The 25,395-nt window shown below is 41.1% G+C and overlaps 1 protein-coding gene and 1 pseudogene across 1 annotated transcript in view; one reads left to right on the top strand and one right to left on the bottom strand.

The window, feature by feature from the left end:
- Window positions 1–2,451: 2,451 nt before the first annotated feature.
- Window positions 2,452–25,395, bottom strand: part of ABCB5 (ATP binding cassette subfamily B member 5) — a 47,299-nt gene continuing 24,355 nt past the window's right edge. The window contains exons 19-30 of the mRNA XM_063302026.1: window positions 21,564–21,710; window positions 19,489–19,593; window positions 18,776–18,853; window positions 17,217–17,300; window positions 15,121–15,324; window positions 13,954–14,054; window positions 12,828–12,968; window positions 7,354–7,510; window positions 5,157–5,354; window positions 3,704–3,910; window positions 2,978–3,124; window positions 2,452–2,844 (exon numbers count right to left, since the gene is read on the bottom strand). Coding sequence (XP_063158096.1) covers window positions 2,647–2,844; window positions 2,978–3,124; window positions 3,704–3,910; window positions 5,157–5,354; window positions 7,354–7,510; window positions 12,828–12,968; window positions 13,954–14,054; window positions 15,121–15,324; window positions 17,217–17,300; window positions 18,776–18,853; window positions 19,489–19,593; window positions 21,564–21,710 — 1,767 coding nt within the window. The 3' untranslated portion in view covers window positions 2,452–2,646. The remainder of the gene's footprint in view (window positions 2,845–2,977; window positions 3,125–3,703; window positions 3,911–5,156; window positions 5,355–7,353; window positions 7,511–12,827; window positions 12,969–13,953; window positions 14,055–15,120; window positions 15,325–17,216; window positions 17,301–18,775; window positions 18,854–19,488; window positions 19,594–21,563; window positions 21,711–25,395) is intronic.
- Window positions 5,815–6,491, top strand: LOC134496077 (MICOS complex subunit MIC26-like; annotated as a pseudogene).

The following is a 25,395-nucleotide window of genomic DNA, read 5'->3' as shown; positions in this document are numbered from 1 at the left end:
TAACTTCCATTACCATTTTTTCTCCTTATGAAATTTTTACAATTACAAAGGCTCCTTTTTTTAACTTTTACTTTAAAATACATATCATTATTTTCCAGAATGGGTATCCCCAACAGGGGCGTGTGTGTGTGTGTGTGTGTGTGTGTAAAAAAGTCAAGATGGCAGCTGCAACCATACCATCCAAGGCCCTCCCTTTTCTTACCACCTCACACATACCATCTTATCTTTTTTGGACTCTCCCATGGATGTGCCTGATCCCCAATTTGGGACCTCTACAACCAACATCTTTGTGCCCCTGCCTTTGGTGCAACAGCCTGCAGGTTCATCTTTATTTCACAGAAACCCCTTGAATTCCATCTAAGAGTTTTAAAAAATAAAGATGTTGAGTGGCTGCTATGCTGTGGCTTTGTAAATATATCCACCTTAAAAAAAGAAAAAGAATTTGGTATTGATAATGAGTATTATGGGAAGCTAGAGAGGGATGGCAAGGCACAATTTCATCATTATGTCTTCTGACAGTAATTCACAGAATGGCAGCCATTTTCTTTGAGTGCCCATGACTTGTTCTCAAAATGTCCATTGTGACCATGGAGGCAGAAAGGTTGGGGACTCCTGTTTGTCCTTAATCATGCTTATTTAGTAATACCTATGGCCATCTAAAAGATTTAGTTCTAATAACTCAATTAATGAATCATTGGGCTTTATGTGATAGTTTTCATTCTTTTATTCTTCTTTCACATATGGGAATCTGCAAGGGACAAAACACCTGTTGCAATGTCATGATGCAAACTCTGTCCCTTACATACTTTTATGTGACACTGTCATGCAAGTATGAAAGAATAGAACTCATGTTATGACATCACAATTCACATTTTGCATCTGTCATTATCATGACTGGGAATGGATACTTGTGCTGCCGCTGCTTTCTCCTTCCCCTTCTCCTCATAGTCTTTCACCAACACCCAAAGTTCAAGAATGTCAGTATATATCACGGACAAAGGGTTTTTTGTTTATTTATTTCTAACAGCCATTGCATGTAATTTATTTCCTCTTTTTTATGTCTCGATATCTTGAACTATCCAGTTCAACGGTTACTTTTCCAGCGTTAAAAAATCTTTGCAAACCTAGTAATTCTCAGGCACCACAAAACTGGGCAAGATCAAGGCAAAAGAATCACACAGACTTGAGTAAGGTATGTTTAATGCTAGTAATGGGGGAAGATACAGAATACAGAAAACTACAAGAGAAATTTCCAATGCTCATTTCTAGTGAGTTGATCAAGACAGAGTCTTTTTGAATGATTTGAAATGCTTCTTCATCAGTTCCTTGCCACATGGGCTGATTTATATGATAAACTACCACCTTCCATCTCTTGATCATATATGCCCATTTATTTTCCAGCCTCCCCACCATAATCAGCATTAGAGCATTTTTCCAAAGAGGAAGATTTCTTTGGTGGGAGAGTGAAAAAGTTGGTGGCAATGAACAAAACGTGTGTTTCAGCTGCAACAGCTGTGATGGCTATTGCATAAAGGAGAGGAAATTCACAATGGAGAGCTAACCTGAGATGGCATTCAGGATGGGCTGCAGATACACCAAGTAGTAAGTTAGTTTACATGCTCGTATTAAAATGAACTCTTTCACATTGTTATGTCCCTTTAAATTAAAGGATCTTTGAATCTCAAATCTCCCCCAATGTTGTACACAGTGATTCTAAAAATAGGCTGGTAATTGACTATTTGAAAATACTCCCCATGTAAATTACTTGTATAATTTATATAAAATAATGATCAATGCAGTAATTAAAAGTTTCAACATATTGGTTGATTGATTAAGTGCCATCACATCAGTGGCAACTCTTAGTGACCCCATGGATAGATGTTTTCCAGGGGTATTTCATCTGGCGGGGTCTGGGAAGCAGGCCTTCTCTGCAGTAGTGCCCACCCTCTGGACATCTTGCCCCCAGAGGTGCGGCTAGCCCCATCTCTCCTGGCCTTTTGGAGAAATTTGAAGACCTGGCTCTGCCACCTGGCCTGGGCAAGGAGGAGAACAGTCATGCCTGGGGTTGGCTCATCCTTGAACTACCCTTTCCACACAGAGACTGAATGAGATCACAGCTATCTGGACTTTACTCTTATTTATATTACTAGTGATACATAATTTTATAAGGCGTTTTATATATTTATCGTTTTAGTGAATATTTCTTGTAAACTGCCCAGAGTCCCTCCAGTAGGAGGAGATGGGTGGTGACAAATTTGATAAATAAATAAAAATAAATAAATATAAATAAGTATTTTTCTTTCTTCATGCAAGTAGCAAAATATCTGCACTTTGCATCTGTATGCACCTGAGAATTCCTTGATAATGGAACATGGAACAGACAATCTTCATACTGGTTGGGGTTCTATGAATTCTTTTTTGGTGTGCTCAAGAGGTTGTGCAAAAAAATTAAAATAGGAACGAAAAGTGTAATTTTTGACCAACAGACCCACTTCCACCATATTATTAGTGCTTCTGTTTCAATGTGGCACAGTGGATTGCTCTCTGAAAACCCAAAGCTGTCTTGGACTTGCTGAATAGTGGTTTGTCATATTGCACCTTGGTCTAAATTATCCAAAACGTCTGTTTCTGGCTCTATAAATACAACTAATGGGATACTTGGGCATTGACAAGTGCATAATAAAATTCCCCCAGTGCCAGCAGCTGGCTGTGAGTTCCTTGTTCTACTACTCTGCCATTCTGGATGACTGCTATGATGTCAGAATTCTGGATCGTTGACAATCGGTGAGCAATAACAATGCAGGTTCGGCCTTTTCGAGCATCATCTAATGCTTCCTGGACAATCTGCAGTCAAAGGCAAAAGACAAATATCTTTATAATGCCACCAGAGATGCACTTTTTTTCAGTTTAGATCATTTTTCAACCAGTGACCAACTGCTTATACATGAGGTAGGAAGTCAGCTATGGCTTTACTCACCTTTTCACTTTCTGTATCCAGAGCTGATGTGGCCTCATCTAGAAGCAGAACTGCAGGTTTTCGGACAAGGGCCCGAGCAATAGCGATTCTTTGCTTCTGCCCTCCTGAAAGCTGTGCTCCTTTATCACCCACTCGAGTACTGTATTTCTGTTTTTTAAAAATAGAACACTATCGGTATTGTAAGAGAGTCAACTCAGAGTCCTAAGATAGCTTGCATAACTCTAATATCAAGTGCAGACAGTTTGTAAATTAAGAAAAGCTAATGTAAGTAGCATTAATAGGATGCATTATAATAGGATAGTGCCCTAACCTTAAAATAGAGTTTTGTAATTTTGCACAGGAATAGAAACTTCTTCAAATTGGTGCTCCTTTAATTGTGTTGCAAATTCCTGACTGGCATTGAAAAAAAATCTGTTGCCTGCATTCTAGAGAGAAAGGACAAGTATTCTGCCGGATGGAGGACATGTCTTCCTTTTTGCCCGATGTCTGGTAACCCAACTTTTGGGATAAATCCCCTCAACTGTTTCTAAGGCCCAAGTTATAGATCTCAAATGAGATTATGGTACTTGAATTATAATAATTAAAGTTATCAGCTGAATTTCAAAATACAGACTTCCTTTTTGTTTGCTTTTTTGTTTTGTTTTGCTGGTCATTAGTTTTACTTCACAACTGAGATCACTGCAAACTGGGATAATTAATCTCATGCAGAAAAAAGATGCTAGATACCTCTGGAAGATTTTCTATAAAATTGTGAATATTGGCTGCTTTGGCTGCTTCTTCAATTTCTTCCTGGCTAACAACTCTGCTGTTATCTCCATACTGGATATTCTCTGCAATACTGCAGTCAAACAGAATAGGTTCCTGTTGCACGAGGCCCAGTCTGGATCTTAGCCACTGTATATGTAGAGATTTGGTGTCTACTCCATCTGCAATCTGAAAATAGAAAGGGAAACCTGGCACTCTTTACTGCAAGGTTGAATATATACTCCATGCAAGCATATAAACTCTATGCACTGTTCCCTTCTGGAATAAGCAACATTATGCAAAGCACAGGGGGAAAAAAGTAACAGTAAGCAAAAGAAACTGGAGTAAGAAGAAAAAGAAACATAACTGAATTTAGTTTTCACCAACACAATTCACTGTATCTCGTTATACTTCATATTTTCCTATCCTTGAAAATCATCCTGGCTTCCACTACACACTTTTTTTTGGCAGGTGGGGAGAGTGCCTTCAAAAAAGGGTTGACTCCTGGCAACTGCCTGGACTAGTCTTTAAAGTTTCCTTGGCAAGATTTAAGACATGGTTTGCCATTGCCTGCTTCCTAGGGCTGAGAGAAAGTGATTGGCCCAAGGTCACCCAGCTGGCTTTGTGTCTAAGGCAGGCCTCACAGTTCCCAGTTTCTAGCCTGTTGCCTAGACTGACTCTACTACTTACACACCTTGCCTAATACATTGCTTTTTGTTCTTTAAACTTCACATCTCCCTCTTTTTGGGATCTCATCAAGCCCTTCCAACAACTTTCTTGGTTCCCACCCTCCTCTCCACCCATTCGCTCTTTCCTTCATAGAGTTTTTGGGGGATTCATTCTCTCTATGTGGCCAAATTACCTCAGTGTGCTTCTTTGTGCTGCTTTTGTATTCAGTCCACATTAATTCAGAACCTATAGGTTCTTAAGCCATCTCTTCTTGTTCCGTTACTCAATTGCCTAAATACTATATTGCCAGTGCATTCAAATTTTATGTTTCTCCTCTATTATCCAATTCTCACTTTCATAATAACCCTCCTTGTTTACCCCTTTCCAGCCACTTCCACAGCAATTTCTTTTATTTCTATCCAAATCACTTGGCATTTACTCTGCCTCTTTTAGTCTTAACTGTTCCTTGGCTTTTTTTACAACATTCTTTACAGCTTTCCCCCCCTCTATATACATATTATACAATATCTTTCATCTTCATTTTTTGTAGCAAAATCTCTTATGTGCACTGTCATCCATGATGAGTAATTCTCATCCTGGCTATGATAAAACTACCACTACTGCTGCATTTTAAATCACCAGTTATTTAGTGAAGGTAAAGGTTCATAACCAATGATCCCAACAGAGAAGTAGCCCTAGATATTACAGCTAGGATATGTCATCTTGTGCCAAGGAAATGTTTTCAGTAGAACCAAGGCCCACTTACCACTTGTCCCGAAATGGGATCATAGAATCGCTCTAGAAGCTGAATGGATGTGCTCTTGCCACAGCCACTGCTGCCCACCAGAGCCAGAGTCTGGCCTTTGCTAATCGTTATATTGAGCCCTTGCAAAACCTGAACTTCTGGTCTGGTTGGATATGCAAAATGGATGTCTTTGAATTCAATGTTGCCTTCAAATTTCTCCTACAGTGGGGAGAGGTGAGGAGATGATGAGAACAAACACAAAAACACTGTGATTTTGCACAAGTTTCTTTTTCTTTTCCCATCCTCCTCATGTACTACTACTACTAGTAGTAATAGTAGTGGAATGGTTGTAGTAACAACAATAAAGTACTTCCATCCATATAGAGAAAGACCATTTTGATTCTCTGTGGGATAGTTTTTGAAATTCTTACTCTCCAGATCTGACGAACTACAATAATATGTCAAAAAAATTCTACTACTTGATTTTTTACATAAGCAGTCTGACATTATTTTAAATTAGCTGAAATAAAGAAAAAAAGTGAAATTATGGATTTTCCCCATTTTTTTAATGGCTATTCTTCTTAGGCAATATATATTTTCTTGGTCATTTCTGTATATGAGCAATGACTAGTTCCCCTGTTACTCCTTTTATTGTTTACAAGATATAATCATCATCAGCTCTGGCCACCCTTCAGGAGAACAAATTTTTACTGCTATGTTCAAGATTAGGCAGTTGATCGCTGCGGCTGGTACCTTAAGCTTGCTTGCAGTACAGGCATATGCTGATTCTCTTGAGAATGAATCTTCCGAAAAGAACCTACTAAAAGTTGATGAGCTTTCACTCTATACCAGTCCAACACCAAAATTAAAATATGTGGAAGATCCACAGTCACAACTGGAAGAAAGTATTTGTCATCTGCGGCATTCTTTGGAGCCATATGCAGCCTGGTTTCAGGATGGTACTGGTAAAGCTATGCCCAAGGTAGAAAAAACATTTGAATATGTTAAAGATGGTTATGAAATTATTAAAATTCCACCTCCAGGATTTTGGAGCTTGGTGTTATAGGTTTTGCTGGTGTTGTTGGATTGTTCTTAGCAAGAGGTTCCAGAATTAAAAGATTGGTGTATCCAATAAGCTTCATGGGGATTGGTACCGCGCTCTACTATCCACAGCAAACAGTTGCTGTTGCCAAGGCAACTGGCTTTCGCCTATATGATTGGAGTCTACAAGAATATGTACGCCTAGAATCCCTTTGGAAAGATAGTTCAAAAAAGAAAAAGGCTGCAAAAGCAAGCAGCAAGATTCTTCAGAACCAAGTCAAGGATGAATCTAGTCCAGTTTCCTATTTCCAATAATTGCCAATAAGATACATCCCAGATGATGAACAAAGCAAGGAGATGATACTCGATTTGTCTCCTAAAGCCATAGATAGATAATACATTGTTTTTCCTCTTTTAAGAATATATGTTTGGTTAACATGACTACAATATTTCATAATACCTATAAGTTACAATATTAACTGTTAAGATAGCTGAAAGTGATCCGTGTGGAGTGGAAGATTTCAAGGAGCTTCACTCTGTTGCAGCAGCATTTTCTCATCACCAGCTTTGCTTCTGTCTTCAAGTACTGGCAATAAAGAGCCACTCTTGGGGCTGGTTGGTTCCCTAGTCCTGCCGGGACCGGTTCTGGTCCCCTTTGGGTGGGATTAGATCTGCCATCACTTGGATTGTATTATATTTTATATGTATATTTAATGATATTATTCTGATTTTATTGTATTTTATACTGTTTTTTTGTGAACCGCCCAGGTCCCCCGAGTGGGGGAGATGGGTGGTAATAAAAATATGACAAATAAATAAATAATGCAGCAAACATTTAAAACACATTAAAATATAAGGGGATAATCCAATGAAAGTGAAGTTCAATTTAAGTTTAATGAGTTTAAATTTCCCATTGAAACAATGGGACTGGAGGAAAACTCTTATAGAAGTAACTTTACTTGGATGTAAGTCCCAGGATTTTAAAATGATATTTATTGCACAGTATTGAGTGCAATATTGGTTTATCCATTTATTAGGTAAATAATTATATACATTACCTAACAAATTTTCAGATCAAATTGGCAGAAACCAAAGCAATACTATTGCCGATTTTCAGTGCAATATTAAAACATGCAAATTTAATATATTAAAAAGAGCATAAGCAGTAAGATCTTACTAATTTTTCCCCTTCTTCATTATAGTTATCAATTAGAGGCTTTCGATCCAAAAGCTGAAATATTCTTTGGGCAGAAACCTTCGATTTGCTAAAATCAGGTCCAAGAGAATTAGCTTGGCCAGCACTCATTGCAGCAAAAAGCACCGATGAGAAGACTCTGGAAATATAAAACAAAAATACTAAAGCGCTGTATCAGAAAAGAATATAAATGTATATTTTTAAGTAACAAACTTTGTTGAAGACAGCTGTAAATGGCACTGATTTTGCAACTAGAGTTCTACACTGTAAGCCTCTTTAAACAGAACCTGTTACTTTCAGTTTTGTATCTCTTTAGGGCATTAGACATTAAATAAGATCAAGTAAAACATTTTGCCAAATGCCTGTATAGTTGGCCATATATGTGCAATGAAACTTTGGACAAAAACTACTGCCTGTAGTGCAACCTGACATGAAAAATGGAAGCAAAAGGATTTCATACTATCCAAGAAGACTATTTAAGTCATTGTAGCTGTAATCCTATATGTACTTTCTTGGAAAAGTCTCAGCGAACTCAGGCCATCTTAGACAGATATACATAGAATTGCCTTGTGACAGTTTACTTCAGTAACTAAACCAAAGATTATCCTTCAGTCAAACTAATTATCTGTTAATCAGTATCAGAAAATATGAACACTAAGATATATTGCAAAGGTTAGAAGCTGGAATTCGACATTATCTCTTGTAAGGATCAAAGGTTATAATGGACAACCTGAGAAAAAGGGACAGTTGACCTTACACTTAAATACTGTATGCCAAAAGTTCAGGTTTCCACAACTCTTAATAGGTATGAGTAAAAGCTGTGGAGTTAGTGGCAGATACTGACATTATGCCCCAATTCTTGCTATAACTTAAACAGGACATGAAAGGAACAATCCTTCCCCATTGTTGCTCTATATAGCAAGGGGTATCCAAAGGCATACTACGTTTGAACCTGGAGATTCCCAATGACTACCATTATTAGTAGTAACTGTCAGTTTTATCTTATATGGGGCCAGTTTATTTGAAGGACCACTTCTCCCCAGTGACATCTATCCATCCCATCAGGTCTGGCAGAAGTGGCTTGTTGTGGGCTCCATCTACTAGAGAGTGTCATCTGATGGTACTCAGGAGGAGGGCCTTTTCTGCTGCTGCATGTGCCCTGTGGAACATCATTGTCCCCAAGATCAGGCTGACCCCCACCTTGATGGCCTTTTGGAAGGGCCTGAAGACTTGTCTTTGCCATCTGGCCTCGGGATCAGAGTTGTGTGGAGCCCATAAAATGGCTCTACTGTTTGTGAATGACTGGGTTCTCCTAATGACTGCATTAAATGATTTTTATGATTTTTATTTGTTTTAGGTTTGTATGGTTGTTTTATTCTGTGTTTTTTTGTATTGTTTATGTTTAATTGTAAGCTGCCCAGAGTCATGAATGTGAGATGGGTGGCCAATAATTTGAATGTGTGTGTGCGTGCACACATGTGTGTGTTTGTGTGTGCTGATTAATTCCTTGTATACCAAGAACTTTTCAACTGGTACCATCATTCTGTGATTATAGAAGCAGCTGGATAGCATAGTGGTTAGAGTGCCGCCTTTGGAGCAGCAGACTGGGGTTCAAATCCCAGCCGGTACCTACCTTACTAGTAGGGGTCCTTGGGCAAATACCCTCTAACACTTCACCTGCCTATCTTGAATATGACAGTGACACAAACTAAGAGAGTCATGCCAGCTCAGACGTCACCAGGATTAACAAGGTCCACGTCAGATGCTGGGGAACCAGGACAATCTGATGATAAGCGGGCTACTGGAACAAACCATACATGGATGAGACAAGAGAACTTGGAATTGATGGAATGTTACAACAGTAGACCTAATGAGGGGGGATATATGAAATGTATGAGGGAACTATGGATGGACAGAAGACCTGCATCCACACTAACTGAGAAACAGCTAGTTACCCAATGCTTCAATATAGTGAAGAGGAAGCTGCTCTCACAACTTGAGATAGACCAACTACACATACATCCCAGACTCAAGAAGACCTGGAAGAACAAGTGGAGGGGCAGCCAACACCTGAAGCTGGAACGTCAGTACCATCCTCTCCATTACAGAACACAGCAGCTGATATGAGGCATAAGATCATGGATAAACTAGCTACAGTCAACCCGCAAGACCAATTACCAAAGCTCAGTGGAGATGTACCATCAGATAGTATGCTAGAAGATGCCAGTAGAGCCCTCATATGACAATCCCTACTGCCACCATAACTAAAACCAATGAACTGGTATATGCTACAGCCACTGTAATCCTGAAGATGCTTGGCTACACAATCAAGAAGAACAGGATGCATACCCCACCCCCAGAAAGTGAGGTTGGAGGCTAAGATCAAGGCAACTCGGAGAGAAGTTAGTCAGCTGGTGAAACTACAGAAGGGTGTGGAGATTAAGCATAAGACTCAGCTACTGAAAAAAATGCAAGGTCCTGACTCCATCTGAAGCCCTAGAGACTGCTAAACAAAGGCTCACAGCACTGGCTACCAGGCTAAGGAGATACATTAGAGAAAAAGAGGCCAAGAAGATACAAATGTTCTCCAAAGAACCATCCAAGGTGTACTCCCAACTGTAGGGCAATAACACAATAACAGCAGAGCCATTAATAGCAGAAACTGAACAATACTGGAAGAATATATGGGAGAAGACATATTACACCAGTGCAAAGTGGCTGCAGGACCTAAGAACAGACCACAGCAATCTCCCAGAACAGGAACCAGTCACCATCATAGTACACAGTACCCAGGCATCCAACAGCAGGTCAAGAACATGAAAAGTTGGACAGCATCTGGCCCGGATGTGATCCACACCTACTGGCTAAAGAAATTAACAGCAGTGCATGAATGCCTAGCAGCACAGATGAACTAGCTGCTAGCAGCAGGCTCCCACCCAGACTGGCTAACACAAGGAAAGACAGTGCTGATCATGAAAGACCCCCACAAGGGAACAGTGTCCAACTACCGGCCCATAACATGCCTCCCCACAACACGGAAAGCCCTATCGGGCATCATAGCTGCCAAGCTACAGGACCATATAGGCCAGTACACAAGCACAGCTCAGAAGGGCATTGGGAACAACACCAGAGGCTCAAACACCAGTTGCTCATAGATAGAGCAGTCGCCTGAGACTCAAGGTCTAGACAGATCAATCTGAGCACAGCCTGGATTGACTACAGGAAAGCCAATGACTCAATGCCATACACATGGATCTGTGAATGCCTGGCACTATACAAAGTCAACAGGACACTAAGGACCTTCCTGAAGAACTCAATGGGATTGTGGAAGACAACACTGGAAGTCAACTCAAGACAGCTCTCAGAAGTGGCCATTGTAGTGGCAACATGGAAGACCATTGTTATTTTGAGAAGTTTAAGTGACATATTTTGATTTTTCTCCTTCACACAAGAAGTTTAGAGTTTATTTTGAGTTATACTAATGTTTAGCTTGAGAAGACAGGACACCCTGGAGAAGATGCTGATGAGAAGACAGGACACCCTGGAGAAGATGCTGATGCTAGGGAGAGTGAAAGGCAAAAGGAAGAGGGGCTGACCAAGGGCAAGGTGGATGGATGATATTCTAGAGGTGATGGACTCATCCCTGGGGGAGCTGGAGGTGGCGAAGACCAACAGGAAGCCCTGGCGTGGGCTGGTCCATGAAGTCACGAAGAGTTGGAGGCTACTGAACGAATAAACAACACCAATGTTTAGCTGGCTTGTTTTTTATTTTTATTTCTGTTTGGAATGGGGCGGGGGGAGAGAAAACCACAATATTGTTTTTTGTTAGGTGCTAGCTTATCTGTATAGTTTCCCAGGCTCTTGGATTAAACAGGTGCTCCATACCCTGGGAACTGTCCAGTCAAGGTCAGATCCTGGAGCCTCTGTACCATGGAAACAGGGTCACGAGGTTTTAGGGCCAGACTTTGATAAAAACCTGAGGATTGCCTTTTAAGTTGGGGAGCTTCTGCACAGACCTAAGTGCTAGGTGTTGTGGAAATTGAGCCATCCTGGGGTATCTCCACTGTCCTTATTAAGGGGCTCCTGACAGCCTAAGGGAGATGGGGTTTCAACGTGCTTGGTATGTAATGATTTTCCTTTCTTTATGCTATAAATTTGTTTGTTTAAGTTTATAATAAAGCTTAAAATCTCTTTATCCACTGGTGTGCTTATTGTCTCTGGATCTAAAAGAGCCAAATGTCTGAGCACCTGATCACTGCTTGGACACTTGGCAGAACAGCCATCAAGCATGACATATACCAAGGTGATGCACTGTCCCCGCTGCTGTTCTGCATGTTGGTATTTGTTTTTTCTGTGAGAAATTTGGCTGTAAGGGAATTAAGTTACTATGGTAACAAATCACTCTGGCAGAGTCAGAAGGTCAAACTTAAGTATCCTCAGGTTGGGGTGTGAAAAGATTACCATATAAGATAAAGCTGCTGATTGCCTAGAGGAAGGAATTTACCTGGGCTTGTTACAGTTTCGGTTTCCTTTTTCACAGCCTTCCTTCCAGTCCCAGCTCTGCGCATGTGAATGCATGAGCTGGTAAATATGTTTTTATGCTTTCTGTAAATACATTTAATTTTATAGAAATGCCTGGGGTGTGCTTTTTCTGATCTCTTGGGCCAAATGCTTTCCAGCAATCTGCCACACTGCATAGGCTTGAACCCGCTCAGCCAGATTATCATAAGAACTGGATACAGATACAAGTTCAAGAGTGGAACTACCATCAGCCACCTCTACATGGATGATGTCAAGCTATATACTAAGAGTGAATGAAACACTGACTTGTTGATCCACCTGACATGGATCTACAGTGAGAACATTGGGATGTCATTCGGACTGGAGAAGTGTGACCAGATGGTAGTAAAGAGAGGAAAGATAGTTAAGACTGATGGAGTGGAACTACCAGTGGGCCACAAAGCACACATACAGACTATTTCATAGTACTGAAAATCCCCCAAATCTTGGGGGAATGTGTTAAAATCTCATGAGATTTGGCAATCTCACCTCAGAGATCTTGATGTTCCTGCCTCTTATTTTGCAGAACTTCCATATTTTTGCATGGAATCTTGAGAAATTTTATGTGAGAATACCAAAAACTATTGAGATTTCAAACTTTTTATTTTACATTTTAAGGTTATTTGTGTGGGGTTTTTTAGGTTGTGAGGAAAACATCTAAAGGAAGCCTGGATAATGGCACCAGTATGTGCTGAATGTGCAAGCCTTTCTACAGTATAAACAGTCTATTGACCTGGTTAAGATGTTATTAATGGGGACTTTTCCTTCACTGTCAACATGACTGCTTTTGCTTTAAAAGGACACAAATATAACATATCTACATATGAAAATTGGTAACATCCGTTCATATTTTCAATTCATTGCCATACATAAAAGCCAAAAGCAAATGCACTCACATAAACAGTTGTTCATAGTTCATAAAACAGTGGGCAATAAGCCATGCTCCAACTCTGAAGACAGCAGCATTTATAAAATAGTTGAAACACTGGCCTATGGCATAGGAAAATCCATTAATAGGAGCTTTCTTTAGTGAGTCCCTAATAAAAGAGAATAATTGAGTTAATTCACAACCAATCATAAAATAAAAGGAAAAGTAGGCAAAGCTTCTACATTTCAAACCTTCTGCTCAGTTACTATTAATTCTTAAAAAACTCTCTGGTAATGAACAATCAAAAAGGAAATAAAAATCCAATAATAAGTAAAGTAGTACTGCAATGAAAAGAAGCAGAAATTAAAGCAAACACTATTAAAAATCCCTCAAGTACCCCATGGAGGTAAAACTAATTATCCACAGAAAAGAATTTAAATGCTTGCAAGAATAACTAAGGATTTCCCTAAAGCAAAACAACAACAAAGCCAAAAAAAAAAAGTAGATACTACATGGACTTTCCAGAAGGAAGGGTATTCATTCCATCGACAGGGAATTCCTCCTGAAAAGTTCAGTCTCCAAGTAGCTGCTCTCTGTATCTTCACATGCAAGGACCCTCAGTGCTGATTACTATTTCAGGGCTAGATGGAATATGGGAAGAGCTGGTACTGTTGCCACAGCACATAAGAAAAATAATATGCATGTTTAATTGGATCTACTATATTGAAAAAAATGGGAAATGGCTTTGATGAAAACAATGGAGGAACAAAGATTTTTCAAAGCTGTACTCTAAAAGATACATTCATTCAAATCTGACCACCATTTATTAGCTATGTTAATCATGTTTTTCCCAACAGATTACTTCATCTGTTCAAATGTTGTTCTTGATAGAAATATTGAATGTAAAGGTCAAAAAATTTTGCATCACAACTGCATTTGGGTCTCTGTGTGAGAGAGATTATTGGTATACTGTATAGGTTTTTATTCTTTTTTGTTCTGTTTCCTTAATTTTTTTTGATGGTTTCTTTTTCTTTTTAACACTGTTTGTTCAATTAAAAAAAGAATTAAACATGGTGATTACAAGGAATATGCATGCAAACACATGTGTACGAACACAAACACACGTACAAAGCTATAAAGCATCCAGTCCTTACTTGTATGGTCCATATAAGCTTGCTTTGTAATTCTCAAAAAATCTATCTTCTCTTGTTAATGCCACAACAGTTCTTATATTTTCTACAACTTCTGTTGAAATCTAGATTTTGGAAAAAAAAGAAAATATGAGGCATTCACCCATACATATGAGAATTTTTGTGATGTGTAGCATTACATGCCTACAGACACTAAACTAAATAGAAAACTTGTGGGATGGCATACTATAAAAATGTGGGCCACTGTAGTTTATAATGCATGGTTCATGATCTATCATGTGTGAATCCAGACAATTGTGATTTATTAAACTATTGTTAAATAAGCTATAGACAATGTGCGAACAAGTCAAAGATTTTTCCAATCGTTTTGTTCATCAATTACATTTGTTGTTTGGCTTTTCTCAAAGGGCAATGCAGAACCAGCAAGTTAAATCTCTGCCAATCCTTTTCAAAGTAATCTTCCACTACAACCAGTTAACTTCCTGGAATCTCTTCTCCCTTGCCCTGTGTTCTTCCTGGAGAGGGGAGACAGGAGAAGAAATCGGGATGTTTTTTCTTCCTCTCCAGAAAATAAAATAGGAGACATGAGATAAAGTGCTTCCTTCTTCTCCCACTCTGCTGATCAAAAAAAGCTAAGCTGGACCGGGTGACTGACTGTGTGGGGAGGGCATTTTTCAGTTGTGTGCAATGTTTATGAACCTTGTGTTGGAGGAGTGGGGAACTTGTGGCCATCCAAACCATTCTGAAGGACAACTCCCAGTAGCTATAGTCAGCATGACTAAAAGGATGATGGGAGTTGGAATTCAGCAACTTCCAGGGGGCCAGGTTCTTGCAGGCTGGCTTATGAAATTTGAGTGTTCAATTTGTTGTGCTTTTCCCCGATTGTTCATTTCAGTATACAGATATTTTAAGTTTGTATTAGTGATTTCACATTGCACTGCCTGCAGTATATTCTGAGGAAGGGTGGCATGTCAATAAACAGACCAAATTTTCCTGGAGAAGCACTACTGAGAAAAATGAAGACTAAGGACCATGCTAAAATAGACTCAGATCTTGCTAAAATAGTGAAATGGATGTACAGTATTGAAAGTTCAAATTATACGCATTTCCTGCCTACTGTCACCACCATAGTCTTAATGTTATCCATGTGTTTATATATGTAGAAGATACCCTTCCAGCTTCTTCAAGGGATTTTTGATCCTTAGCAGCATGGCCTGCCGTTGATTTCACTTGAATAGCCTTTGCAATAATGATCAAGGGAATACAAGCCAGGATGAGCAGCGTTAATTGCCAACCATGTACAAAAGCAATGATAAGAGCTGTCAGAAGTGTAAAGACGGTCATGGTTAGTAAGGCCAATCGACGTCCAGTAGCCTTGAAAATAAACAAGAAAAACAAATTATACCTTTTCTGGCATAAAACATTATTTTTATAATATTCAGTGCACAATGAGGGGGAGAGACTGTCCAGGTGTGGCTGAATTACAACTCCCAGCATCACCAACTAACATGATCAATGTTAGTTTAGCACATCTGAAGGCTCACAGGCTCTTTTCCTCTGTAAAAGCACAATATATCTATGCCTTGCTAAGGTATACTGAAACAGGCATCACTTTATGGGAAGTTCACGTCAGGTTACATAATTAACATTTATTCCCTGCTTTTCCAAGTCATGTTGCTAACTTCCTTGAAAACACATTTTACATAGTTTCTCTTTATCAGTTGAAACTGCCCATTGGGATTTTTATAAATGTACCGTGCAGAGGATGCAGAATCATCTCTTTATGCTGATATGCTATCATCTGGCAATGCTGCAAAGCCAGTAAGTTAGCTGGCAAAGTTATACAGGTAGTCCTCCCTTAAGAATGGTAACGGGGACTGGAATTTCCATTGCTAAGTGATGCAGTCATAAAGCGAGATGTCACGTGACTGCATCGGTTAGCGATGGCAATCCTGGTAATTCCCCTTGCCATTGTTAAGAGAATTTTACCGGTAGTTAGCTGGGCACCCACCCACCCCACCCCAAGCCATTCCAGGCTTGGTCCCTCCCAGCACCGAGCCTCAGTAAGGTAAGGGACTGCCTGCAACTCCCCCCACCCACCTATATCCCCCATCTCTGCCCTTTTGGCTGCCCTGCACCCTGCCTCGTGGGGCAGCAAGCAACCCCAGAACCGTGCGGCTCTGAGGCTGCTTTCTGTGACTCGGGAAACCGCAGCTGCCCCAGCCCAGTCCCAGCTGCAGCTGCCCTTGCTGCCCTGCACTCTGAGAACCCTGCCCCTGTGACCCACCACCCCAGCTGACCTTCATCAGCTTCTTGCTTCCACTGCTGGGACAGGCTTCGGCTGTGGGGAAAAAAGCCCAAAGCAGCCCCTTTGCAAAGAGCTGCTGGGAGGGGCTGAGCTAGCTTTGCATTCTGAAAAGGGAGAAAAAAAAGGCTGAAAGCAAAATCCCCTTTGCAAAGAGCTGCTGGGCTTAGCCCCACCGGTGAGCCTTTTTTTCCCTTTTCTGGAACTGAAAGCTAGCTCAGCCCCGCCCAGCAGCTCTTTGAAAAAGGGCTGCCTTTACCACTTTTTTTCTTTTTCCACAGCCAAAGCCAGCTCCAGCCTCACCCAGGAGCATGGCAAAAAGGGGCATTTTGGCATGCTGTTGAGGGGTTGCCTTTAGCATTTTGTTTTCCTTTTCTGCAGCTGGCACAGCCCAGCCTGGCAGCCAGGCTGGGCATGCCTCGTCAGCAGCGGGAGCAAGAAGATGGCAAGGTCAGCTGGGGCGGCAGAGTGGAGGGCAGCAGGGGGCCAAAAGGGCATAGGTGGGGGGGAGATAGGTGGGTGGGGTAGTTGCAGTGTCCCTGTGGTCATAAGTGTGGGCAGGCTGCCAAGTACCCTAATTTTTGTCATGTGACTAGGGGGTGCTGCAATGGCCATATCTGTGGACATTGGTCATAAGTCCATTTTTTCAGCACCATCGTAATTTTGAACAGTTGCTGAATGAATGGTTGTTAAGTGAGAACTACTTGTAGTTTCAGTGCCAAACTGATTGGCAGGATCTTGGAGTCTTGTGGAATGTATCATCCCCAACAAGCTTGTTTTAGAAAATACAAGTAGAATAATTGTCTGAAGTCACAAAACAAAACACAGGCACTGATATATTCAGAATGCTAAAGGGATTCCAATAATAGATTTATTCAGCTGATTCCTGCAGCAGTCTCTTGTTGAAACCAAGGCAATTATAATTCCAGTAAAAGACAAAAAAAATAAGGAAAAAACATACTCCTTTAACTTGAGAAGCATCTGTTGAAAGTCTGGTCAACAGAACTCCAATACCATTATTGTGATCATCAAACCAGCCAATTTCCTAAAAACCAAAACAAGTTGAAATAATATTTGAAATTATCAACTACTCTAGCTTTTCCCCTTTGTACCTGACCTTGGTGCAGACATGCCTTGGCAACATCATTTCTTCTGCCAGGACCCTCTGAAATTGCCTTCATCTCATTCCCAGTTCATCAGTGATTCAGACTCAAGTCACCCTTAATTGCAAAAGTAGTGCTTTTCCATTGAAAGCCACAACATTCAATGGTAGTCACACAGCATGTAACATCTGTTACACTTTGTCATCCACTTCACTGGAATCAAAGTCAGGCAATCAGTCCTGGGTGGGGTCAAGGCAGCAACTGTAGACTATTCAGCCAGCTGTTCTCAGTGCTGATTTTAATTTACCAACTTAGTACAAAGCTGAAATAACAAAACAAGGGGTGTAAAAAAAAAACTCACAATGGCAGCTGCAACTGCCATTAAGTAAACTGCATTTACTTAAAAAGGGGCAGGGCTTCAATCGTATGGTCACAGTTGCCATCTTATTTTATCTACCCCACTCCTCCCTGTGGATTTAGTCAAATAAAACAGTAGAATGGTGGAACAGTGAAAAAATGTAAAGGGCTGAAAGAACATAACAGGCTGAAATAGTTTAATACTGAAATGACAGGACTGATCTGTTCTTTCACATTACTTCCCAAACAAAATATGATGGACTCTGGAAGCCAGCATTTGTTGCCTCTATTTAAAAAAAAAGAAAGAAAGGAGGAAAAGTCGAGACCTCTGAACTAAAAATGCTGCTTTTGACTCAGCTCTGTTTTTTCCCTACCTAGCAATTCATGAAGATAAAATTAGTACTTCAGCCTTCAAATGTTATTTTCCACTGTTAAACCTAAAGAAGATACATTAATTTTAATGCCTCCAGAGATATGTGAATGTTCTGTAGGTTAATGAATAAATCTTTTGGCAGCATAACTCCATTCAGAAATTATCAGAATCTACAAGGAAAAAGTGAAGGACTTCTTTTAGCATAAATGCATTACGCTCCTATATCTACACAATTCTAGGCTAGATGGAGGTCTGATAGCTTCTTAAGTACTAGCTTTTTGTTCAGCAAGTCACTATTTTGGACTGCAGGGGGCATTTCCTAACCAGCCTTAGCTGAATTGGAAAATCAAAGCAGAATTGGGCCAGTTTACCACTTAGATGAGAAAGCCCCAGGCAATCCTGGGGCTTAGACTAGCTGGGAATTCATAAAAACATCCCAAAAAGTCAATGGCAAAACAGCTCAGCATTCTTGCTAAGATAAGAAACAACACTAATATGCCCCTGAAGTCAGTGGAAGTTGAGACAGAGGTTCCACTTTTATAATGGAGATTTGCTGTTTTCATTCACTAGTTGTTTTTTGCTGATGTATATTTCTAAAGTGTGATCCATTGTAATTGGAGACAAGCATTGAAGCCAACCCTGTCCCCAGACTGTTCTTGTTTCTCTTTTCCTGCCCTGTTTTGTTACCTGCTGCAGCAATGCTTTGAAGGAAAGAGAGCGCAGCCGCATTGTGAGAGCTTCTCCAGACTTCCCAAAGGCGAATCCCTGCAAGGTGTAAAAATAAAACTTTTAGCTTTCTGTTTCTAGAAAAGGGTCATTAACTTCTGAAGGGGGAATATCCAATAGATGGGGGTGACGGTTCCAGGTATTTAATAATTTATTTATTTATTTAATTTATTTAATTTATTAAATTTATATCACCGCCCATCTCCCCCAGTGGGGGACTCTGGGCCGTTTACAATAAAATAACACTAAAAACATAACCACCTAAAAATTACCATTAAAATATACATGCAGAACTTAACTAAAGATTCAGGAAATAAAGACAGAACCATATCAAAGATTAAAGGGGAAAAAAAACTAATTACGATAGTGATATCATGAGGAACTGCACAATGCACTTCGAATAAAAAGGTTAATGGAGAAGCACGCTGAATGTCGAGAAGGTCTGGATGTATAGGTTATGTAGCCAAATCAGGCAGAAAGACACACATGTGATTTATGGGATTTCAGTGAAGTGTTTCTGCCTGACAGATAAACAAAGCATGGTGTCACAAGCTACAAACTGTAAGCCTTTTCATGTTGCATTGGCTGAGTAACTTTGTGTCCAATCCTCTGCTACTCAGAGGATGCTCCTTTGTGACAATTTCTTATTGAGTGGGCCTTATGCCAGCACTTACCTGGATTGTATAAGTTACTAAGCTGATCACTCCCAACACAAGAAACATGAGGGAATACAGCACTGTACTCTGGCTTTTCTTTACGTCATCTTGTTCTTGGAAAGCCTGGGTGGCAAAGCATAGCATTAATCACCAGCACAAGAAACCACTGCTGACAAACTTTCTATTTAGTTCAAATTATGACCAGTTCCTGCAAGTCAATTTCCCTGGCTTCCATGTTGCTATACCACATGTTCCTCTCAGCTGTCCTGAGCATCACATTGCATTTTACCTGAAGAATTCCAAACCAATTCTAATTCAGTGATCCCTAATCTCTAATTCAGACTATAGGAAATGACCACAAGATGGCAGCAAAGAGATATAGAAAAGTCAACTTCTTTACCAGCATCTAGAGGAGTTTACAAGCCCATGTTTGGTAACTCCCTGTCAGAACAGAATTTGTAGGTGAATCTCATAGCTTTCTAGAAACAGAAGGCTGGATCATGACCGTCCTTGAGACTATGCTCAAAAATCACTGAATTCAAAGGTAGAACTTAATCAGGGCTAAGTAGAAGCTTGGAAAAGATTAGCATAAGAAGAAAAAGTTAAAAGTAACTTTATTTATTTGAAATATCTATATGTCACAATTTTCCCTACATGGGCTTATAATTATAATATGGATAGAACAAACATACCAAAATAACTGTAGGAGAGCCATGTTAGTCTATGGTGGAAAAAAGTCAGGAGTCCAGGAGCCCCTTTTCCAACTAACAAATGTTACTAAAAAGCATAAGCTTTTGTGAGCTCCAGTTCACATCATCAGTTGGTGAAACAAATGGTTCAATGAATTATATTTTAAAATTTTGTATCTCCTTTTCCATGAAAAATCATGCTCAGTGTGGCTAATAAATAAAACAAATAACTGGGTGGCTGAACCAAAGTAATGGAGAAGGTTCTCTCTCATGTGGGGAAAGCTCTCCACCATTAGGGAGATCCTACTGAGAAAGTCAGAGGTATCTGCAAGATACGGTGAAAAATAGTCAAGATGGTGGCTGCAATGGGTAATCAAAACTCTGCCTATTTTTATATGTGGAGCTTCAACTGCATGGTCATGGCTGCTATCTTGACTTTTTCCCACTGTATCCTGCAGACACCCCTGGTCTTTTCCGTGGTCACGAGTCACCTAAGGTTTCAAGGCAGGGGCACTTGACAAAAGGACTGTTCTAGACCTCAGGTTCATATTGGATTTGGGTTTGAAATTTAATATCAATACTCTGAACTGGGTCTGGAATCTGGAAGCCAGGGAGTATTATTAAAGCTGATCCAATATCATCATTTTAGTGCCCGGGCAATCTTTTTTTCTTTTTCTTTTCAAGGCTGGATTTCCACAGGAATAATCTATGGACAGCTGGGGCAGAACAAGGATTATACAGAGCTAAAATCAAAAGCAGGTGGGGCTTCCATTCTCTCTCTCTCTCTCTCTCTCTTTCTTGATATTCCCCTTTCTTCTCCCTCTTCCTCTTAGTACAGCAAGGTGATGAATAAAGGAATAGCTTCCTTGCCAATGGCTTTTGAAATGAGCCATTGTATGTATAATATGTATGGCATTTTATTATTCTATTAATTTATTTAATTTATATGTCTGTCCATATAAAGCAGGGTTCCTCAACCTTGGCAACTCTAAGCTGTGCGGACTTCAACTCCCAGAATTCCCCAGCCAGCTTTGAAGTCTGCACAGCTTAGAGTTGCCAAGGTTGAGGAACCCTGATATAAAGAACATGTCAGAACAAAATGGAAAATGCACATCAGAAAAATAATAATATATGCTCTCCGGGCTACTCTCTCCTGCTTTATACTATCTTGGAGGATGCTTGGGTCACATGGATTAAGATTATTCATTTATTTTGGGAGGAATGATTTAGAATGTGTTTTTGGAAAGCTAGAGGTGGAACTGCAATGGCAGCAAAATTGAAATCCCATTGAGCTAGCATTGGTAAAGACATAAAGAAAGACCGAGATAAGAAATCAGCACACCTGTTGGGTTTGATAGATTCTGCAAAAAAGGAAACAGAGGTACTGAGCAGTCCTAAACGTACCCCAATGATTTTACCAAACAGAACTGCAAAGGCAGGAACAACACCTCCTCCGATGGCAGCAGCAATGATTCCAACCACGATATAGCAGTATTCAGGCTTATTCAGAGCCAGAATCCTGGTATAAGGAACCTCTTGGAGGGCCTCTTCCTGTAAGAGAGAAAATTCCCCTTATCACCAACAAGTGAAGAGATTACATGAGGCAATGCCACTGAAGGGCAAAATGTCACCGAGAACTACCCAAACCATACAGAACTGAGAAGAAACTGGCTTATGTGTGTTCACACCCACTCATTCCTGCAATCTCAGACAATGAGTACAAATGTGAAAACAAAAGAAGAACAAAAAGCTAATTCATCTCAAAAGCTGTCCACAAAGGTCATTGGAGAATAAGTCCTCATGCATGGCAACATCTCTGCATGAATCATTCCACTGAATTACCAAGCTATACGCTTTAGGGCCTTACTGTCTGTCCTTCAACTTTGATTTCTCATTGTTTTAGTGTCATGTGTTTCAGATGAAATTGTGACATAGCATGTTTAAAATACAAGATATTTTAAAAGCCCAGAAGTGGGCTAACTGGATTTTCATAAGTTGTTCAAATTGATCGATCTGTAGATTATCATTATCATCAAACACAGGTCAAGGATGAATGAAACTGTCTATTTTTCCTAACAATATGGATATCTTTACCCGTGAAGTTATCTGAAAGTGAAATCAAATGCATGAATAAATATAAAGCATTTAAGGAAAGAACAAAGCCTCTCCTATAACTCTGATTTGTTACTAGAACCACAAGGTGGGGATACCAGTTTACACAAAACACTAAACCTGTCAGCACCTGAAGTTGACGCTGGGTGCGAGGGGGTTCCCACCCCATGATGTCTTGTACTTTGGCAGGATCCATTTCGCCCCCCTTGGAAGAAATACGATAGCCCAGATAGTCCAGCTGGAACTTGTGGAACTTGCATTTAGAGAGCTTGGCATACAGCTTAGCATCTCTCAGTTTGCGCAAGACTTTCTTGACAAGCTGAATGTGGTCTTTGAAGTTGTCAGAATAGATTAAAATGTCATTTAAGTAAACCAGGACCCCTTTGTACAAATGCTCATGGAGGACCTCATTGATATACTGCATAAACACTCCAGGGGCCCCTGCTAACCCAAATGGGAGGACTTTGTATTGATAGGAACCTAGAGGGCAGTTAAATGCTGTTTTCCATTCATCCCCCTCCCAAATTCGAATTCTAAAGTAGGCTTCTCTGAGGTCAAGTTTGGTGAATACTTTCCCCTTCGATAGGTGTGATAGCATGTCTTTCATTAAGGGGAGAGGGTATTGATTGTTTATTGAGATGGCATTTATTCCACAGTAATCCATGCAGAGTCTCAGAGAACCATCTTTTTTCACCCAGAAGAGCACCGGGGCTGCCAAAGGTGAATCGGCAGGCCCAATGAACGCCCACTCTAAGTTTTTGTCAATAAATTCCCTGAGAACCTGTTTCTTAGCATACATTTTTGGCTTAGGTAGTTTAGCCTTTGGGTCAATTTCAATGGCACAGTCAGTTTTTCTGTGAGGTGGCAATTGGTCACACTCTTTCTCATTGAACACATCAAGGAAGTCTGTATACTCGGGTGGAATGTTGGGCTGTGCCACAGGTTCTGCCGCAGGGGTGTGGTTGAGGGTGCTGGCTACATTCCGCCCGGGTCGTGGTACAGTAAAGAGGTTGCCAGCCCCATTTTTAAACAATAAAGCACCTGAGTCCCAGTTGATTTGTGGCTTTCTACTCTTTAGCCACGGGAGTCCCAGGATGATAGAATAGTTGGCAATAGGGGCTACAATAAATTGCAAGGTTTCTTTATGCCCCCCCAACCTCATGGGCAAAGTCTCAGTCTGGAATTCCACGGATCCCCCATGGGCAACTGAACCATCCATCTGAGCGAAAATAATTGGATTTTTAAGTCTTTTGGTTTTAAGGCTCAGTGTGTCAATTAGGGTGGGGTGTATCAAGCATTTTGTGCACCCCAAGTCTAACATAGCTGTCAGATTGGCTTTGTGCCAGGTTTGTAAGTTTTTTAGTCCTACTTTCACCAGCAAGGTGGGGCAATCATCACTCACCAAAGGGTCTTCTTTGTCGTCTATCTCTAAAGTAATCATGTTATGCCCTGGAGTTTCCACCTGCTCGTAGGCATGATTTAGAACAGGTGAAATTCATTTCCCGCTGGCTCCAGTTCCTCCTGTTTGGAGTCTTCGCCGGAGTCAATCAGGGACTTCACCTCTGGATCCTTTCCAGCCAGCACCATTGCAGCAGCTGCCTTGCATCTAGTCGGTGGGGTTTTAGCCAGTTTGGTTGCTCCTTTTGGTGCATCAGAGTCCCCGTGTATGCATTCTGCTGCTCTGTGGGTGTCATTCCCGCATTTGAAACAGCTGCCTCTTTTCCCTGGCTGGTCTTTCTGGTCCTCCTTGTCACGGAAGAGTTTTCGCTGGGTGAAGGGAAATTGACCTGGGGCTATGGTATTTTTTCCCATCGTTTCGCTCGGAGTTGCCAATGGAATTGGTATTGGGTATTCTCCACCTCCCCTGCTAGGCAGATCCATTCTTTCAAAGTGTGGGGGGGTCTCCGTGGCAGAGTGCCCATCTCAGGATTTCTGGCTGCAAGCCCCCTTTGAAGTAATCAATCTTAGTGGTTTCCGACCAGTCCATAACTTTTCCAGCAAGAGCTTTGAACTCCATGGCATACTCTGCCATGGTCTTTCCCCCTTGCCTAAGTTGCTGGATACCTGTCTTCACCCTCATCTTGTTGAGTGGGTCCTCGAACCGGTCTCTCAGTGCCCTCATGAAGTCACACAGGCTGTTCAGCTCCAGGGCCATGGCATCGTTCAGTTGCACAAACAACTCTGCCACAGGTCCCCAGAGTCTGGCGCCTACCTGGCTCACTTTCTTGTACTCAGTGTGAAAGCAAGACCCATATTCCTTCATGTATATGGACACATTGGTCAAGAAGAACGCCAACTGTCATGGGTCTCCATCAAACTTGTGTGTTCTTTGGGGTCGCAGCTGGTGTTGCCCTGCTGGGCAGAGCTCTCCCCCAGTCGCCTTGGCTCTCTGGGTGGCCTCCACTCCACCGGTGCCTCACTGGGGATTTGAAATCCCGGGTTGGGGTTAGGGTACACCGTCTTCCTCATGAGTCCAGCGCTGCCACTCTGGATAGCTGAGTTGAGATTTCTGCCAAGGGGTACGCCATAGTCTCCAGTGTTCTCGATACCTGCTGCAACACCACTTCCATAGCAGACATCCTCGCCTCCAGGCTCCGCATTTCTTCCGGAGTTCCATTGGGGTCTGGTATGGTCCCATGCGACCCCGGACTCTGCACCCTTACTTGTGCCTCCACAGTTGGGGGGGCTCTTCCCTCTTCCTCTCTGGCACTGGGCTGGGAAGGACCCATCTGTGGTTCTTCTATGATAATGCTTGGCGTCTGAGGCTCTCTCACGAAATTGAGGGAGCGGAGGGCACTTTCCAACTCCATAGTGTTGAGCCAGGGTTCCATCTCGCACTCGCTGTCCCCGCTCTCCGAGCTCTCCTGTCTCAACTTTTTCTTCTTCCACTTTGGCATACACCACTGTCCTCTCCGATGACGGTAAAGGTGATGGCTGCTTAGCCCAGGATTTTCCGTGTTTAGGCATGGTTTGCCAACTCTCAGCTGATTACTTGCTCAGGAAGAGTTTTCGAAAAGATGGATTCACAGCTTAATGTCAGCACCTGATCATTCAAGCATTCACACAATCACAGTCAGGTGGCTGGGATTCCTTTAACTGTTTTAATGAAGCGTAATGAACGGTA

Source organism: Candoia aspera, chromosome 4 (assembly GCF_035149785.1).
Source record: "Candoia aspera isolate rCanAsp1 chromosome 4, rCanAsp1.hap2, whole genome shotgun sequence".
NCBI classification, from domain to species: Eukaryota; Metazoa; Chordata; class Lepidosauria; order Squamata; family Boidae; genus Candoia; species Candoia aspera.
The sequence above is the reverse complement of the archived record's forward strand: the minus strand, read 5'-3'. Positions and strand labels throughout refer to the sequence as shown.